We start from the raw sequence: 21,476 nt of genomic DNA on the forward strand, positions 1-21,476 counted from the left end.
ATATTGGCTTTCTGTTTAAAGAAAAGGAAGCATCGACTGAAATGGCTCTCTACAGTCATAGTGACAAAGACTCGGTTGTATGCAGGACCCAAATTCAACCTCGTTACATCAGTCCATGTGATTTTCCATCAGATAAAAGCATTTTTCTCATACGTCATAAAGCAGTGTGTGACTTCCCCTCTTCTGTTTCCTTGTCAGCTTTTGAGTCAAACATGTAACCATTCTTGTTACTTACTTACGTGGTTCAGGTCTTCTATGAAAACAAAATCTTCTGAGAAAGTCTTTGTTTATTCTTCTTCACAGGAAGTTACATATTATGGCTATTACTGTTCAGTGACACCAGTTATTTCCAGTAAATTTTCAGGCCAGTCATCATTATGTCATACAGTTTTTTTGAAATATCAATCATGACCCTACAAAGTTGTGAATTTTCTACTTGTGTACTGTATGTACTGCATTAGAAGGAGAAATGCTCCAGACCTGGATGTGAGGAAATGATAGGTTAGATAATTAGATGGGGTGTTTCCATAAACTACTCAGACAAATGAGGATGCTTATGCCGTAAACTTCCTGTACACTCGGATTTAGCTTTACTTCTGTACTTCTGCTATTTAATGTGTGGAAAACAATACATGAACAATTGAAATTAATCATCAACCATACTAATAATAGAGACCACATTACAAAATATTAAACATTTTTCACATAGTTTCATGCATTTTCCCCATGAATAAGAGCTCAAATATTTCTTTAAGCCATGTATGAGAGAGTAAAAGTATATTTAGGAATACACAATATGGCCCTGATAGTACTCTTATATTCCTTAGCAAAGAGTATGCAGTGAAATTAACTATGGTGCATTGAAGAATATTACACAACAATTGAGATCAAAGTCTTTCCAATTAAATGTTTTCTTCCATCTCAACAAAGGGAACAATACAGGTTATATTTTTTAGCACCAAACTCATAATTCACATCGAATAGATTTCCTACTGCTGGCAGGAGTGGAACTTCAAACATTTCCATTTTCTACTTTTCAATTTTTATGTGAAGTGTCTTTCGAAATTCTTTAATAGTCTGCGACAGAACACAGAGCCCAGAAGTTGACAAACAGCGTTTTCATTATAAATGGGCTTTGAAAATGGAAAACAGTGTCTATCTCACACATCCAGACCAATCCAATGCAGAGCTAATGTTCACAAAGAGACTGCACGGTTTAGGTGGGGAGCCCTATCTGTCAACAAATAGATTCCCCACCCGCCTACTTTGTCCTTCTTTATTATACAAACAGTATATTCCCTCTGAGGCTGAATACAAGTCTCAGCTAAAGTATCATTGCCATAAGGGAACACAGTAATAGCAGTTATAGTACAGCTCTTTAGCTTTGTCATTTATATTTATGTGAAAGCTTTATCATGTTACAGCTGCTACCATTCCTGTCACAGTAATGCAAGTGGTGATAACACAGTCAAACAAATTATTGAGTGGTTAAGTTCTCCTTGTTCTGCTTTGTCTGTCCTGTTCTTTCTCACATTTTCAAAACTTAGAAAAAACTGATGCAAAGTTTGACTTCCAAAAACAACAAAAAATAAAACAGGAGGAAGCAGATAGGCCTGAGCTGTAAGTCTTCAATAGACCCTATTAACAGGGCTCTGTTAGCCGGTATATGAGATCTGGCAAAGGTCCAGGTGCTTTTGTCAGTAATTAGACACTCTTGCTGTGCCTTTTGTTCGGGCTTCATCTCGACCAGTTTAAAAGCTGAGGGGACGGTCTCTCTAGGATTTAAAATCCCTCCTATTAGAAATATTGTTGCAATTTTTTTCCCTTTAAAGAAAAATGAAAATAAAACTGTGGGCTTGATGCAAATGTGAATAGAATTTGCAACGATCGGCTGGTTTAATTGCAGCACGCTTACAGAAATGTATCGATGTTAAAACCACACAGTCCATACAGAAAAACCAAACAGAGTAGCAAACATTGCAGGCTATTGCAGCATTACAACACTGCCTTCATTTAAAAATAAATAATGAAATAAAACAACACTAAATCTTGTATATTCCTGTAGTTACTGAGGAGCTGATTTGACCGTTCCTGAGCAGACAGGGGGACCTGAAACTGCAACGCTCCACTTTCTCTGAGGTGCTGTGGGAAAAAAAGAATTCAACAACAGGAAATGGAGCCGCAGTGCTGAAGGAAATCCCAAAGAGGGAGGTGGTCTAGTTCTAACACGGACGTTGACAAAGACAGCAGAAACTCTTCTATTCCCAGTGTGCACCTGTGCTATGTGGCCACACAGCATGGAAATATGACCAGTAGCCAGTGACACCTTTAGGCGGGTTGCATTCACTTTTTTTTAAAGGCGGTATATCATCGCTTTTGCAGTTGCACTCTTACAGATTTATGTGCAGATTTATCTCAATTGCTTTGATCATCTTTAGAAAATGATCCATTTATTTATTTATTTAACTGAGGCAGGCTCAAATAATCGGGTGATTATAAATGTAAACATGTAAATATGATTTCCTGAGATTACAAAGGCAGGAAGAAGAAGAGAAGTCTTGTGAGAAAATAGTGTGAAACATTTTCTCACACTTCACAAGTGGTGGTGGTTGAGCTTCATCATTAGAGAAAGAAAAAATAACACAAGAAGGAACTCAGATCAGGGAGGAGACAAAAACCCAGATATGAAGACTCAACAACAGACTTAAGATGCCAGAACTGATCTGTTAGATAAGTATTGGAGTCAATCAAATCAATGCATTCCTAATTGATCAGTACTGGCTATAGCTATATAAAAAGCTTGAGTCATTTGCAATTCATTGGTCATTGTAGCAGACTGCACTCTGGGTATGCCAGGTGTCAGAAGTGCCTGATCTGCACTCTATTAAAACACCTAAATGTAGTCCTGACGCACAGCTTCGTCAGCAAGTGAACCATGAAGAAGCACAAACAATTAAATATCAGCCAGCAGTTCCAATTAATAGTTGTCACAGTGACGGTGAGCTTCAGAGAGCTTTCAGGGACATACAACAGCTACAACAAAGCTCTGAAGTGCTTCCATCAAGTGAAAACTACATTGATTTATGCTGAGGGTAAAGAGAATCCAGTCATAACCCTCCTCTCAAAAACAACAGTAGACTGACATTATGTAGAATGACGTGATGTTACACAAAACAACCCAAAATATTACAATACACAACAAAGCTAAAGCTGTGATGCAGGCTATTTGTTCTCTGTATGTTTGACTTTAAAAACATACGGCATCCTTACTGTTGCTTTACTCATTTTAACATAGGCCGACCCAAAATCATTATAGTGTTCTTTTTATTTGCTTCTGTTAAAATTAAATCTCCAGAGGCTGATTATTCCTTTAGATTGTTCCTTTATTTTAAGTCATGCTTTTACTGCGGTGTCTTGTTTTTTAGAGCAGAAATGTATTTTTAAATGTTATCAAAGCTACACTCAAAAATATGTTTTTCTTCTTGTTCCTACGGTTAAATGTTTGAGCTTCACTATGCAGAATGATGTCTGCGCAGAGTTTGACACTAGAAGACTGTTTTCACATTCATCTGCTGATGGGGAAAAGTCTGTCTACGCTCTTTGAAAATTCAATTTTGCGGGACTTCCAGCACGACTTCCAGTAGTTTGGACGCCAGCCGGGGTCCAGTTTGCAATTTACACTAGTGTGAAGTGGAAAGTTGACGTAATAAACCTCATCCACATCCATTCTTACCTTGGGATCTCTTTGTAGACGGACTTGTGTCCCCCTGTGATCTGACAGCGATCTCTTCACCAGTGTACGATGCCGGAAGTGATAATAATCACCAAATACCTAAAAAAAACAAAAGGATGATTACATTTACCACATGTGGCCATTTGATTCTCCCTCTGTCATCTTAACAATGACTGTACACATGATAATAGCTTTAATTAGCTTTTAATCATCATGCTAATTCTACATTTCATGTCACAATTACACAATGGTCCAGAGTAGTATTGAGTACAAACAGTGATTGATTGAATCACTGATTAACATAATATCAATTTGATAATGTATTAACAATTTGAAATATTTATCAAAAAGATTTATCAAAAAGTAAAAAAGACCAAACGATGTCTCATGAATGTGAGGATCAATTGTTTTTTCTCCTCTTTTATTTGACTGTAAATGTAAATCCTTTTTTTCCCATTTTAGATTCATTAAATTAATTGAAAAAAAAAATGTTTTTGACTAAGAACATACAGTAGCACATTATCAAGTCAGACAGCAATGTTAAAGAAGTCCAAACGAACATTTACATTAAGAGTTAAATACTACACTTAGCTGCCAAACAATCAAAGCCCTATGGAAGCACTCAGGTGCTGTTAACTGCTCAGTATTAATGCTTTCACTAAAGAGAAAATGGGGAAATGCAGTTAAATTGAGAGTCGTAAACAGAATTATCACTACACACATTTGAAGTGTACACAGTTGAACATGTTTATGAGCAGCATAAACATAGATGCACATGCTATATACATTATGTCAACAAAAAAACAGATTTTGTTAACAGACTGGGATGCTTTTTGTCCCAGCAAAGGTTGATGTGGAGCTGAGGTACTGCAGTGTGTGCTGCAACATTCCTTCGCTCCAAAAGAGGCACGATTCAGTCCCCAAACTCCTCGGCTCCCATTTAATCACAGTAAACAGGCCAATTCCAGCCAAGCTGACACAAAAAGCCCCTGCACACAAAGCCAGTGGACAATAGGGAGGAAATAACCGAGAGGGAAGACACACTTAACAGTGATATTCAGCTTAGAGGTGGAAACACAATCACAATGACGACCACAAGCCTGTGTGTGTGTGTGTCTGTGTGTAAGAGTCTGTGTTTGTAAAACCATTAAAGAGTAAGACCAATATAATAGGGGATAAAATGCTGACATCCAAAGGCATTAGCTGAGCCGACGGTCCCTTTACTGAAGAGGAAGAGAATAAGAGCAGGTAGTGGCTCCATTGTGTTAGCCAAGATAAGAGCCTGGGAGGTGGGACACTGATCAAAGACATGGGCGGAGTAAGGCAGGACCCATTAAGCAACTCTGAATAACATCAACACCAAATTAAAAAAAAAACATTCTTGAAACAATGTGTTGATGGTCAATGCACCGTTCAGACAATGGCCACACTTACTGTATCGTGATTTCTAGTGGCGCATTCTGCATTTCTGGGAACATTTTGTTGTTGCAAGGTATTTTCCATCAACCGTGACATTATAAGAGGCAAAATAATGCCATTCAAGGATTCACAGCACAGTGCAATGCAGTTTTAAAAAATAATGAAAAACATGCAAGTTCTGGTGTTGGCACATCTGGATCAAAGAGAAGAAACTTTTCTAAAACTCTCCATTCTGTAAGAAATTGTGCAATTGATTGTAAAAGACACAGACCTCAATATGTCCAACAGCAGTAGCGTCAGCAGATTGTTACACAGCCAAAACACATGCTGAGTTTTTATTCAACTGTGCCACTTTTACTATCTATCAACTAGAAAACCACTTTCTCTTTTTACTACTGCTAATTGCTTTCTTCGTCTAAAAGTACAGACGTCTGATAAGTGTGGCAATTTCACAAACATCTGGAGGTTGTCAAAAGTAATCCTGGGAATTGTAGGAAATCAATATCTTATGAGGAAATGTGGGTGTAATATTAATATCACAAAATAACTGTTGGAATGCTTTGATCATCACATATCAATGATTTATACCAATAAAGTGCTTCAAAAGGATAACTTCTTATGATGTCTTCAAAAAGGTTTATGATCAATACCTAAAATGTATGTGTCATCTCATCTCTGTCTTCTTCATGAAACTAACTTCCTTAGATGTTAGAACAGGTAGGAAACTTTGCCTGAACACTTCCACAGTGGCCCCACAGGCACAGGCCCAAACAGAACAATGGACAAAGAGTTGTTCCAAGACAAACACTTGTACACCTGCATTACATATACATATACACAGGGGCACAGAGGTCACCACACATCACATTAAAACTGTTCAGCTGTTACAAAAATATTCACCCACACATATTCTCACCACACTTAACAGGAGTCAGTCCATGCTAGTGGCGCTAAATGTTTACCCTGCAGCTCAATTATCATCTGGCAATCAGCAACTACACTTAGGAGCTTATGTTTTTGACCATTTAATCCAGAGACCACATTGTTTCTGTGGGGTTTAACAGCTTTCCACTGGAAAATAAAGCCATTTACCACAAATACATTGAGATGGGAAAAATGTGGAAAAACAGACGGTTCAGGAGTTGCGAGTGACCATTACTGATGCGATAAGCTAAGCACTGATAGAGCAGAACAAGCTTAACTGGTGCTCTAAGAGTGGCCTATTACTGGAGTGAGGCATTAATCCATCAACCTCATTAAAATGCATGGTAACAGACAGTGGAAAATTACTGTCTGCTGGTTTGTTTGCATGTTTGCTCCCTCTACGCCTGCCAAATTTACCTTGTGGGAAAACACTTATCAGAAGGTCTGGTGTCTCATCTCCAGTGACTGTTGACACAATTATGTTTTACAAAGAGCCAAACAATGTCTGGAGACACACTTTGGGGCTGCAATAAAGTGATATGAAACAGTTTTCTATATGGAACTGTGAATGACAAGAATAAAGCCTGCGGATTTTCGAAATTCCACTTGAAGAGGAGACTAAGCTGCAGATTAATCAATCTTGACATATTTCCTTCCCATTTTAAAATTTAACTGTGTTGATTTGGGAGGCATCAGGATGTAGGTCATTATCATATTTTGTTTGTACATCAGCGAGTCAAGATAAATTGAGAAAATGAGACGTGTGCAAGCACAAGCCATACACTCTCCTAAAATAGTCCAGCTACTTGTTTATATAATGAGGCTGGAGTCTAATTACTCGCAGCGGTGAACGGGTAGGACAGGGGCGCAGCCTGCCACAGTGGCAGCTGGACATGACCAGCAGTTTCTTTTAAAAACCACGCTGCCCCCGCACACCTGAAAATGAGTTTGCACAGCTGGTCTGCCTTTCTGCCAAACTACACTTACTGTAGGCTACGTTCATACTGAAGGCAGAGAAGCCCACATCTGATTATTTTACTCATATGTGATTGAAGACAAGACATACCTTGCCCAAATTTACAACAAGACAAAAACTTTAAATATAATACGAATAAGAATAATGTTTTTTTTTAATTGTCTGGAACAACACCATTTTACCAAACGTACATAGTCACAACAAACTCAATAGGTATTTTAAAGCTGACCACAGACAATCATGGGCATACTGGCTTCGGACTATCTATCTAATCTGATCTGATCTCTTCAATTCTGATTTGGGCTAATGGTGGTTAGCATGCAAAAATGTATCTATTACACAAATTCATCTAGAGCATGCAGGTGTGAATTGTTTAGTTAGTGAGGGCTTATAAGGGAAACCCATGCAACCTTATTTATCAACACAGTGTCAACATAAGCTACTGGCCACATTCCTCTGCCATGTTTATAAATACAGATTATGATTCCTGGCACAGTTGACTGTTTACCTCGATTGTTCACAGAAAGCTAGATTTCTTCATCTAATGGTGTTGACAAAAACAAATGGATTAAACATGATGGTGAAATATGGGGTATTTGAGTGAGGAGGACAGCTGAGAAATACCTCAATGACTTCAGCAGGTACAGAAGGCCAGAAGGTGACACTGTGATTACAATGACCATCCTTCATCCAGAGGGCCTCACTTCAAACACAAATAATATACAAAGCCCAAAACTGAGCTGCGTGTTGGTTCAGTGTTTGTGACTGTGAGTTATAGTGCACACAACTAGGGGTTTCTCTTACTTTCTAAACATTGACTGCATCTTTTATGTATTTCTATTTCTTGGCTTTTTGAAATGACTGATTCCCCAGTTTTTGTTCTCCAGCTGATATTTGACTTTAGTCTTAACTCTTTCCCCATCTTGTTGATCTGCACAGAAAATCCATTTGTCTGCATACATCGGATTACCCTGTGCCATGCACTCTGCTGTTTGCTGATGGTTAACTCTCCATCTTCTGAAAGTCTGCTATCAGTCACCCAGTGCCAATATTTTCCCTATCATTATCTCCCTCTCAGGTCTAATGTTGAGTCGGAAAGCCAGAGGAACTTTATCTTCCAGTGAAAACCCTTCACTTCCACTTCTCCTTCTCGCACCTGTCCTTAATCATTTCTCACTTAAAAAAACAAACAAACAAACATTTTCTGTCTGCTTGTCACAGACCTACAATTTCTTATGAATACAGACTCAAAAAATCTAAAATTTCTGTCATTATGTTGGCTGTTATGACACCTGTAGATACCTGACAACACTAAATAGTAATGCTTTTGAGATGATGGGGTATTTGTTTTCGGTGTGTTTGAGTGCCACGATACAAAACTTAGCAGTATTAAAATCTTGTTAGTTGCCGATGAAAGGGAGCCTGAATAATTTCTGGGAAACATAATGTTTACTTGTTTGCTAGACAAGCACAGCTTTAATGTAGACAAACATTGCACTATGATGTGATGCAACTCTAGACAATCCAATGACATGTTTACTACTTATTAACTAGTAATTACACAGTAAAAATGTCATGTTGTACCAAGACTAAGGCAAATATAAAATACACTGATGCAGTCAACAATAATTATTCTTGCCAACTTCTGAGATCATAATGTAGAAGATGCTTATTTCTAACAACAAATACATATAAGTAAACTATGAGCTTATTGTATGCTCCATCCTCCTTGGGTGTCCTCTGCATTGGCAAACAGGGGATATAGTGACTGGACCACTGCAGCACACCTCAACTTTATGGAGTCGACTGGTGTGTAAAAAGTTTACAGTGTCATGGCAGAACTGCTGCAGGGCTGTTAGCTCACGGGTCGATGAGAGCTGTCCTCAGATGACTAACTCTTCACAGCGAGATCTTTATGGTGCTGTGAGGGCAAAGTCAGATACAGTCAGCAACCAACAGCAGACAAACACGGCTACACTGGCTTTATAACACCAAACAAGCCCCAGCTGTACTGGGTTTGTACAGACTATCATTATCTATTATAGAAAAGTCAATAGATTTGAGAAGAAGACACGCTATGGCTCAGTGCTCTGTTGTTTCCCTCTGTAAGAAAGACAACATGGCCACTGACCTGATAAACCCATTAGTCCCACATTTTAATCACTGCTTTTGAATGGATTTTTGGACAAAAGAAAAAGGGTGGTAAAAGCAAAGAATAGCCATAACCCTCTGGCCCATGGGTGAATATTCTCACTCCCCTGCTAGGTCAGAGCTGGCTGACTGACTGAGATGTGAACTTTAGCCCCAGGGTGGAGTCAAAAGTCATCTCAAAGAATTGGCCCATCTTGAACATAGCTACAATCAGCAGGTGCTGCAGTGAAAGGATTCTGACCGAGTCGATCTGACCGAGTCGTTCTGACCTCAGTCTGAGAAGTGTTTTTGAGAATACCCTCTCAGGGCAGAGACGTGCTTCTTTAGACAAGAGGCAACTGTGATCAGTTCACTCTTCAGCATTTCCAAATAATATCAGTTTACTGGCCTTAATCTCCTCCAGTGTGTCCGAGGTAAAATTCTGGTATCTTATACTTCTCATCAGATGTTGCACTGCTTGGGTCACAATCACAAAGAGCAATTTCAGTAACTGTTTCAACACAAAGTAACAAACAGTCATGATCACATTGTAATTCGCTTGCAAGCTAATGGATGTGAATCTTTCCTGGGAGCCAGTGTTTTGTTTATATATGTCTTCCGGACAGAGCTATTAGAAAGAAAAAAAGACCATCAATTTAGAAGCTCTTGGTTCATTCAGTATAGAGGGAAGAAGTTAAAGCAAGACAGGTGACTTTGTAAAAGGGTATTTAGGGTGTCACTGATGAGGCTTTTAAAGAATTAGTCTGCTGGCTGTGATATTCATCGTTTTTCTGCAAAAGACACTTTCCAAAAAAAAAAAAAACAAAATCAAGTAGGCTGAGCACACAACTTGGGATGGGAGCTTTTTCTCAAGTGCCTTCTAAGTCTCGAAAGTCAGCCACAGACGGTTTTGATGTACAACAGACAAACAGTCTTCACTAGTAACAGGAAAGGTAAAGTCAAGTGCAAGGTATGACTCACTTTCTAAAATATAGTTTATCCGTGTTTGTACGTGGCTTACCTTCCTCTGTGTATTGCTTTATTTTTTTATTTCTGATTATAGCATATATTCATTCATCTTCAAGTACCATTTTATATTAATCAATTTTTAATATTCTGTTTAATTCATTCTTCTGTAATCACCTCCCACGCCGCCGTAGTGCCTCAGCATTAACCTAATAACAGGTAGAACCAGTTCAGAGAATGACAGATGATCAAATTTGTGGGGTCTTTAAAGGGGAGTTGATGTATTAAACCTTTGAACAATTAATGATGGGGCAAAATATCTGCTCAAACAGGACAAATAATTCATTTAGAAATGTCAAAATGTAAAACCTGTGCAAAACTTCTGTGACAATGTGTCAAACACTGACACATTGTCGAGACAGGTGGAGACGTGAGAACAGAGCAGCAGCAGCAACTTCAGTCCTCCGACTACACTCCAATCTGTCTACACTGGATTTGTTCAGGCAAAGTATTATGTGTAAGTCACCTTTGTTTTAGCAGCAGTTAACCTGAAATCCCAACACATTATCACTATTAGTTACAGGCATAAAACAGAAGAAAACCAATATGTAGGAGGGCTAATTCAAGGTTCAAAGTATTTCACTCCATTCTCAGGTAGTTAAATACAGACAGACCCCTTGTCACGCCTCTCTATAGCACAAATGAAACCAGCCAACTACACAGCTTGTGTAGACAGCACTGATAGAAATATATTAAAAATATAATATAATAAAATATATTAAATTATTCCAACAAATAAGTGTAAATTAAAAAGCGCTGAGACACCTCCTGTGTAGACGAGCCGTAACAATAAATAAACCTACTGTGTGTCACTGATAACGGTTATTCTTCTGGCTGAACTGGAAAATGAATAAAGAAATGTACAGTTTAATAAAACTGTTGCTGTTAAAATTTAATAACCCAACCAAAACAAGCCAATAATAAAATAAAGAAACTTGACCATATCTATAATAATATTTATGCACTTTACTTTACTTTATTTAAATTACTAAAATGTGGATTAAGAGCAATTAAGTGGGTTTGTAATGAAATTAGGGAGAGAGAGAGAGAGAGAGAGAGAGAGAGAGAGAGACTGAACTCCACATATATGGGCTTTCAAAGACAACATAAAGGAGTGTAAAATCAAGAGAACCAGATCCAACCTGTCTGTTTCAGTGTCACAGAACTTCCATCATGATTAATCTCTAATCACACTTGTCTGGTAAATCTGTCAGAGCCGGAAAAAACTAACAACTTTTCATGATCAGTCTGCTGGAAATCAAAGGTCGCCCCATTAGACTCATATGAAGTTAAGAGATGATCTCCCCAAACACGTCCTCTACTCTGATGCAGATGTCCTGATGAGCTCATCCTCATTAGCAGAGGAATTCAACTGCATCCATCGCTAGTTACCCAGTTAGAAACAGTGTGTGCGTGCGTGCCAGTGTGTGTTTGGGGGGGAGGAGGTGGGTGTCTGGCAAGGAGAAACAGCTAAACTGAGATGGAGGAAATTGGAAAAGGATGGGGAGGGAGCACGTTTTATCACGAGGGAGGCTGTTCCATCACACCGAGTGCAAACTGTATGATTGCTTTTGACACCATGAGGGAATATTAAATTTAATCTGAGCTTTGAATCTGTATTAAACAGTACAGTAAAACTGACCAACATATAGTATAAAGGGAAATATACTCTTCATAACTGGAGATACATTTTATATTCTTGGGTTCATTTACATTTGGGTTTTTTTTCTTATTCCAATGTAAAACTGGCCAAAGTTTGTTTCCATAGCATCCTGAGTTCATTATCACCCACGTTTTGCATCATTCAACTTTCAGAAAATTAACAATCTATATTCAGCAACAAACATAACCCAGTTACAGCATACTTAAATTTCTACTGAAGCCAATTCATGGCTTGGTCTCCCAAACAACACCACCTCCATTATTCTTTAAGGTTTTTTTTGAGTGTGTGGGCCTTAAACACAACTTGCAACACACAACAGTTTGTTTCTGGGATTTTTTGTATTCCTGGCTTCTTGAAATCACAAGTAGCAGATGATAGTAATGCTTACATGAAAGAAAAGTCTTCAAAAACATGTTTATCACCTGTTTATGGCACACAGTATTTAGTTTTTGCTTCAAACAGGACAAGCTGAGAAGACTGACAGAGACGATTCACCCGTGCATTCATTGGCATTTCAACTCCGGTAAATTGCCTCTCAGTCCCTGAGGGCCCCCTGCCAGGAGTGCTGCAATAAACGCCATTATATAAGTATACATGAAAGCGCACTGCATAATATCTTGGGTTGGACAGAATTAATGTGCACTGATGAATAAGCATGAGCAGAGACGTTAAGATAACAGTGAGTCACAAAATACGAGCACTGAATGAAATGATTAGGCTGAAAATTGTAGACTTGTCACCTAATTTCTGTTTGGTAATTAAAAAAAAAAAACTTGAGAGGTTTATAGCACTGAAAGAGACTTTAAAAGGTCAGTTTAGGGAGGTATACAGGGGAGTGATGTCCCAGACGATGAGTCTGACAGCTGAATCTGAGGCTTTTTCTGTTAGGCTGCCTGTAAATGTTACAAGTGCAAGAAGACACAACTGTGAGTTTTCATTTTAAATATAACATCACATTAATAACCTGTTGCTTGTTTCTCCTCCTCTTTCTCTGACAGACACACATACACACTGACACACACACACATACAGAATAAAGGCAGCGCAAAAGGTGATTGCTAGTGGGACAAGCGCTAATAAGATTTAACTCTGGCGTCTAATTTTATCTCCCCTCTCTCCTCTTAAAGCACTGAGAGCACTGCTGGTGGACAGAAATACCAAACAGCTTCTTCCGACCCCAATGAAGGGCCACTAGGGCCATTAGAGGGTCTTAATTTCCTAAAAACTCTCCACATAAAGCATTTAACATCACTGTCCTCTTCTCTCCACAGAGGACTGTGTCCTTTTGTCTCTGCAGTCACCACAGGTATCCCACCTCTGTGCACTTCAATTTAATGGACTGTCATGATGATCTTCCCTAAGGTGCACAGCAGCAACATAGTGAGTGTGACTTTGAAAAAATGTGAAGAGGACATGTTTCCATATTGGTGAAGGACTTTTTCCTTTATAATAAAAAGTTCCTTCAGTAAAGAAAACTTCCACTTCTATTTTTGCTGTTTGCTCATTGTGATTTTACAGTATTTAATTTGACATTTTGGTTGGATAACACGCATTTGTCAAGCTATAACTTTCCACACCAAGTTCTTTTTTACACAATCGCTGGTTTGGTTATTTCAACCCAACCCAACCCAACATGTCCTGCTCCACATGGTTGGCATGAAATTGAGCCACAACCTCGTTCTACTGCTGCCAGCGCCCGAGGCTACACACATTACTGTGATCCCCTCACTCTGAAAAAGCCTCAAATGCATTGTGCTCCTCCTGTCTGCACTGTAGGTGAAGTGGGGTGAAAGAAAGACAGATAATAAAAAAGATCCCCCACATAGATGGAAGAGAGGTAGCCTTCCAAGACTATTTGTTACTTGTGTTTCCATGGAGATCAGGCCACAACAACAAAAAAAATCAGTTAAGGCTCAGTTTTGACAATGTGGTATCTTTGTAGGAGGGTTAGGATAGCAAGTGATAGGTGATAACAATTTTGCAGAGGTTCTAAAAACAGGAACAATAAGGGGATTTTTTCTTAGGAATGCAAAACAAATTTTGTGATGCACTGTATTCCTTTATAGAGCAACCAGCCTTTTCAAAACATGACACCAACCAGACATAACTGGTGTAGATTCCTTTGCAGGTATGCATCCCGTACCTCATCTTTAGAGATTATGGAAAATGGTTGATTACGTCATTCTGGTTGAATGAATGACTGTCTCATCGGTGAGTACTTACCTATGCTGCCATTGTCTTTGCTCGAGGACAGACTACAAGCTGAGGCTTTCTGCTTCGATAATGTTATCACACAGCTCTCAATTTAGTCTGGACAAAATCCTCTTGCTGCTTCCGCCCCAGACTTAATGGTGAATTTGATCCAATAATGGGTACCTGGTGCCTTATAAGCCACCACACACACACACACACACACACACACACACACACACACACTTACTTTCTCCGCCAGCTCAAATCTGTCCCAACATCAATTTCACAGATAAATGTTCAGCAATAGGAGAGAAACTGATGTTGCTAAAAATTGATCCTGTGACTACTCACACATGAAAGTTGTGAAATAAGCTACCACAAAAAGGTTGTGTGTAATGAATATGTGTCTATAATGCTACTTCCTTGAACTGTTCCTGGTCTGCAAAATGTGACCAGCTCAGTGACACGGATCATCAAAGCTGCATAAACATAAATTACAGGCACACCCATTTCCTAGCTACCTGGTACATTTTTTTTTTAAAGATCTATGCTGACATCAAAGTTTCCCCTAAATGAACTGCATCACAACTGTGAACAGTACCAGGAAATGGCTATGGACCATTTCTGAGAGCACTTTTGATATTCATCTGTTGCAATAACCCAGAGGACATCCTGTAAGTTAAGCATAATTTCCTTGAATATTTCAGTCCTCTTTAAAGAAGGTAAAGCCAAAGAAAGCAACACCCAGCTCTTGTGTAGTGTATAACGGCTGGCTGAATCTGATAAGGAGTATATAAAATTCAAAAGGCAGGATAAGTATCACAGCTGAATACAATGAGATAACTTCTTGGATGTGGCAATGAATAACACGTTATCAACTGACTTTATACTGTTCCCACATTCACTCCATAGAATATACTCTCAAGTGTCACCTGAATAGTCAAAGAAAAAGCCTAATGTAAGAAGTCCAGGAAGGAAGGATGATGTTGTGAAATGAATGTTTATGTGAAAAAAAACACAGCAGTGAAACAGATGCAGCTTAAATGAAGGGTGCGTGGTGTGCTATACAGGCAATGCCCTGAGAATAATGATTAAAATGAGTCAGCATGACATTATTTTATTCACAATAAGTTTGAGGCTGAGTGAAAATACTGTCAACAACAATTAAATAAAACGGAAATTAGTTGAAAGCAGCGAAATTGGATCAGGCTTTCAGTGGGTCATCACGGTTTATTTTACCCCACCATACTCTAATCGTACCAAGGACACACATGCACGCTAGGTTCAGCTGCAGACGCCACTGCTGCAATACTCACGGGGTAATGCTTTTGTTCCAACTGATCTGAAATTGATGTGTTTATTTATGTGGGTGAATGTCGATCAACAAAATTATTCATAATTTCCATTCCCTAGGCAGTGTGAACAAATGGGTTCCTCCAACCAAATAATTCAGCAATCGGGGGCAGACATGTTAAATGCAGATACAACGCAGAATTATTCATAGACAGCAGCATAGTGCAAAACAACTCCACTCTCATCTACATTATGAGAATGAAAAGCAGTCACTGCCTTGTCAAGGAACATTAAACTCATATGACATGACTGCCTTTATTTCAGCTCCCTGTCAAATAAAGCTGTGCTGGGTCTGGCATAAAATAATATCAATCAGACACTTGTTCCAGAGAGTGGAGAGTGTATAGACATTAAGCAGCACATTGCCTTGCATATTATATGTGAGCCTGCCACAGAAAACAACACAATCAAGTCCTACATCGATACAGTTTAAGTAACACAACATGAGTGTAGAGGGTGCTGTGAGTGCAAGATGAATTATCAAAAAAGGTATTATGAGCACAGTATTCGTCTCAGCTCAGTCAACGAACATCAATGTCACAGCATTGGCCCTCAAAATGTGTGTTGAGTGTGTACCCCTTAACTGTGATATTTTCATTGGCGTATATTTGAGTTTATTAACTGTTTGTCTGCCAAGGGGACTGGTAGATTGTATTTAAATCCCCTGCCAAGCAATCAAGTAATCTCATTAAGATCAAAATGTATTTTGCTAGAGAGACCTGAGTACAGCAGATAGAAAGAATAACAAACTAAGTCAGACAGAAGGATAGAAAGGACATCCGGCATTAGAGACAATCACAGGCATCACTAAATACATTTGAAGACCAAGTTGGAGAGCGTTGTCTTATAAGTGGATCCAAAAAATCTTCCATAGGCGATCATCTACATTGAGATCTGGTGACTGTAAAGGCCCTTGCATTTTATTCACATACTTTTCATGATCATCAAACCATTCAGCAAGTCCTGGTGTACAGAAGCATCTGTATTTGATATGTTTCTCCACTCTTTTATTTCAGGTGTTTCCTTTCATTTGTTTCAGTATGTATCATTGTGATAATAACATATTATATTGCACTGTAGCTAGTAGCAGATCGGTGGCAAGTGATGGTTTAACAGAGAGCTACGATGTCGAAAAGCTGATGGTTTGTACAGTAAACAGTGCCGTGAAACTAGAGGCGCACAAGGCGGTCTGTGGGTGGAGCTCCTTCACCTAAAACTGTCCTGATTGCACCTAAAGTTTTTTAACACTGTTTAGACTCCATATAGTATGTTGTTGTCACAGTGATGAAGCCAACATGGCTCGACTGGCAAATAATCTTCCTGTAACTTTATCTGTCGTCTGTTCTCATGTCCCTTTCTTTTATAAAAATAGTCTGGCTGTTGGACATCATTTCGAACACACTTTGGAGGACAAGAGAACAAACACAGAATAACATATTGTGAAAGGTCTCAAGTGTGTTTGGCCAAGGTCTAAATGGGACAGTGGTAAAGGTATCATTAAACAACATGTCACGGCAGACACTGCTGTACCGCTGGATGAGTCCTCACAGAAACAGGTTGTCCGAGTACACACACACACACACACACACACACACACACACACACACACACACACACACACACACACACACACACACACACACACACACACACACACACACACACACACACACACACACCGAGGCATCCTTTTCCCCCACCACCTTCTGAATCTCACTCACAGCAGGAGAGAATGAAAACAACACAGCCACACATAACAGAATAACTGCGTAGTGGTGACCTTACGGTGCCATAAATTCCTCCTGTTGATACTTTAGTTTTCCCCACAGGAACATTTGATTGTCACAGTATCAATATAACACAAAGACACACAAATAAAATTCTAAATCAAAACCTCAACTGACCCCTCAACTGTGTCATTACATCGCAGCATTGTATCATGATACTGTGCTACACTCCAAACGTGTACATTTTATGGCAAATTGAGATTAAAGCCAAAACAGAAATCATTCACTGTATGTGTGCTTTTGAAAAAAAAGGATGTAAATGATAATAACAAAGCATGCCACCTCATATTTAAAAGGATAAGGCTGTCAATATTCTGTACTGTCCAACAAATCGACAAGTCAAGACTAAAACCAATAATGCCTTAGTCTGTTGTCTGCCAAGTGTGTGGCACTCAACTCCAAGCCCATTGATCCAACTGAAGATGTAAATCTTCAAAAGGGGGTCACAAATATAAAGTCTGCAGTTATCCATTAAATGTAGTAAGAGTAAATAGTACATTTGATGGAGACTATATTCAGTTGTGGATTAATACACATTTTTTGCTCCTTTAACTGATTAAAGCAGCAGTATCATGTATGTGGGAAATAAAATACTGTGCTTATTTTCATGATAATGAAGGCATATCTAACTCAGTGCAACATTGCCGCTCTCTAATGCATTTGTAATAGTAACAATGAGGCCCTTTAGATAAGAGTTGTAAATCACATCATGCTTGCGCTACACAGGCAATAAATCAATTTAGTTTGTTTTGTTTTTTTTAATGCTTTGTTGACAAGAACAACCGACACTTACAGTAATGCATTGACATTGTAACTAAAAACAAGAAGAACAATGTGACAGCTTTCCTTATTGGCTCAAAATATGAATATTGTGATTTCATTCTGAATACTAAAAAAAAAAGTGTCATTCAGTTACTTGAACCTGCTTGATGCTGACACTACGTGGTGCCCTGTTTCTCTACAATTGCATGACTGTCCTGTGGTGGCATTTCAGGTCACCTAACAAATGAGGAACATTTCATCCTCTTAAAGAGTCCAATTCAGTCTGAAGCTCCAGACACAGTCCAGCTGACTGCCACAACTGTTGCTTTAGCTAGATGCCCAAACCACACTGCTGCATGGTAGCTGGAACAATGACAGGAAGGCCGACCACAACCATTTCCTGGAGTCTGACAACACTATCAACATGATACTGTGATACATTTTCTCACTCAATGTGTTTGTGATTGCATGGATGCCACTCTGTCTTTAAGCTATGTCTGATTTCCTCAGCATACAATTAGATATTGAAAATAAATACGAATCATTTTTAGAATTGTTCTTTTTTGGGGTGAACATCATGTTCTGTCACATGGAATTACTTTGGTGGAATAAAGTATGCACTACGAGCCACACATTCATTTGTGGTCCACCTTCATCTCTCTCTCAGTGTGTAATCATGACTATGAAAAACACATATTTCCTGTAACCTAAAGAAACAAGTCACACCAGTCTCTGAGGTTACTGTAAGTTGGGACAAGGAAAATGGAGAACAGTCCAAAAATAGACAAACAAGCCGACCTGGAGCCAAGATAAGGATAATAAAAGGTTCCAGGATGCATTTTGTGTATTGGGGGGGAGAGAGATTCTTTCATAAACAGCTACTATCATAGCTCTGGAAAAGCAGTGGGAGGCTGACTGTTTTCTGTGGACTAAACATTGAAACTACTTGTTGGGAAAACTCCCTCAGAGCTAAACTCAGCACAGGACTCAGCTATTTCCAATACACCATAATTGCAGATCTTCTGGTTTACTGTGTGTATTGGAAAGTCAGGAATCGCAGGCTTAGACTCTCAGGGAAACCTGGGAGCTGGAGTCTCTCCGCTCAGCGCCACAGCGGTGTAGAAGGCTTCTCATACAGAGGCTACAAGGGCTGAAATCGTCTGGACCACTGCCCTGGGAATGGGAACAAGTCACTGAGGCTCACCAACTATAGCTACCACAGTATCCTGTCCAAAACATTGGTAACATTCCCTGAGCTGAGAAAGCCTCCCGAGTAACAGATCCAAACAGATGGACACTTCATAGAAAACAACCTCTTCAATGTCTCCTGTGCAGTTGGTTTCCTCTATACAGCTGTAAAAATGGCAGGAATCTAGAAATTTGGGGTTTTCAAAGCTCATTTCACTGCTGAGCCCGTTCTGACTCTGGCTCATATATATGTATATGATATTTATATTTACATCATGAAGTTTGGACTTTGCTGCATTTCTAATGCCACATTTTCCTAACAATGGAGATACATTTCCAACTGAATGTGAATCCTACTACTATAATCTGTCCATCCGTTCACCTTTCTCCAACCCCCTCCATCGCCTCCAAGGTTTCAGGGAGCCAGCCATTGCATATAGCATTTTTTCACATTTCATTTCATGTCAACTTCAATTTCTATTTCAATGTTAAATAAATAGTCTGCAGTTATACTTTTTATTTGGGACTCCAAAGCCACAGCAACCTGGGACTATTTTTGCCTGTGACGTAAATGCGTAGAGATGCCGTACGTAAGGGCGTGAACGACGAAAAAGAGATAACGAGAGGAGACATTTATCCACATATAAACATTTTTTAGAAATCCCATTATCAATATATATTGATTTTATTAACCAGTTGTGTGTCACCATGCATTATCATTTAAAAAAACTGTCTTGACTTTTCAGCAATGCGCTGTGAGGACAATTGCCACAGAATGAGACCGCAGAGGTCATTGGAGTCGCCTGAGGCTACAGGGCCAGGGTTTCCAGGGCACTTGTGTTTGGGACACATACTAACTGTGACCTTCATACACAAATACACATTCTTCTCACTGCTTTAATTTATGAGCGTGTGTCTTTTGGCAAGTAAACATGCTGCAGTGCCCAACGGACGCATTGTTCAAGTTAACATAATAGAAAAGGGCATTGTAAATTGAATGACTATAGGTTTTATAAATTATGATATGCAATTTTACCATTATGAGACATTTAATCAATTAATCAAAACAATATTCAGAAGATGGATCAATTGTAAAAAATAGCAATTGCCTCCAGCCTTATACATTTGCCATGTAGTGATGTAAATCGGCATCTGAAAAGGAAATCATTGTTGATGTCACTATGATTTTGGTTTTAACTTCATCATCCAGCTTTATTAGCGTAAATGATACAGGATAATACCTTGGGCTACAATTTCTTTTCTCAGCATAACCAAACAAGAGACAGTAACTGCACAATGTTCATGTATACTGTATTATTCCCAATCCAACAACTGCCTGTGGCAGCGAACCCCCACAGTTAAAAAAAAAAGACTAAGGATAAGGCATCCACAATTCAGCCTTATATAGCGTGGCTTCAGTCAGCAAAATCATCACACGCAATAAAGAAGATGAGCTCCGTCTTCAATAGCAGGCATCCAGGGATTCAATTTCACAAACATTGAGAGGAGTTGGGGGGAAGGGGAGACTGTAACTCATTGATGCATAGCTTACATCAGCGATAAAATATTCATGAATACTCAAACACACACCAACAACTGATACTGTACATAGACATGATACACTCCACTTCCTTTGCAACATGAATAGATGGCCTATAAAGAAACCCTGTGTTTTAGCAATTATGTCAGTCCATTGTCAAGCTCAAACTGGCCAATATTAAGGACGTCCATGGAAACTGAACAACACAAAGACTTGATAAGGCTGTCACATCAATAAAACAGATGATATAACACACTGGAAGAACAAACACTCTATTGCAAAAGGATATCAGGGAGGGAAAAAAGCTCTACCTCCAGTGCATTTAGCAACCATTTCTGCCAAGTTGGCAAGTTACCAAAACATTACTGGAAACATTCAGAAACAAATAAGCACCCACTCAGTGTGCAGTGCTGGGAGGAGGAAACAGCCTGGTGCATGATTGGAAGCACTAAAAAAGCTCTGAAAAATTAATTTAATGATAGTATTTTGATAAGATTTCTTCCAAGAGAAGACACAGTATGTGAATAAAAGCAACTGTACTGACAGCTCGAGGTCATATTGGATAAATACGAGGCTACAGAGAGAAACAGTATGTTCCTCAGATTCTCATTTAGTAACATTTGAAAGATGTAAGCACAAAAAATGTGTGGTGGTTGTTTGGGAACTGTACACCATGTACAGTGCAAGTCAAAAGTTTGGAGACAACTTCCTATTCCTTTGACTGACAAAGTGTGTTCAAACAATATAATTCCCACACATTGCTTAAATCTTGATCCTAACGG

General features: G+C 39.0%; 1 protein-coding gene across 5 annotated transcripts in view; it reads right to left on the reverse strand.

Moving 5' to 3' along the window:
• furina (furin (paired basic amino acid cleaving enzyme) a) overlaps nt 1-21,476 on the reverse strand; it is an 80,354-nt gene that overhangs the window by 37,347 nt on the left and 21,531 nt on the right. For all 5 annotated transcript variants that reach the window (XM_053323458.1, XM_053323492.1, XM_053323467.1 and 2 more), the window contains exon 3: nt 3,734-3,832. In XM_053323458.1, coding sequence (XP_053179433.1) covers nt 3,734-3,832 — 99 coding nt within the window. The remainder of the gene's footprint in view (nt 1-3,733; nt 3,833-21,476) is intronic.

Source organism: Scomber japonicus, chromosome 1 (assembly GCF_027409825.1).
Source record: "Scomber japonicus isolate fScoJap1 chromosome 1, fScoJap1.pri, whole genome shotgun sequence".
In the NCBI taxonomy this organism is placed as follows: Eukaryota; Metazoa; Chordata; class Actinopteri; order Scombriformes; family Scombridae; genus Scomber; species Scomber japonicus.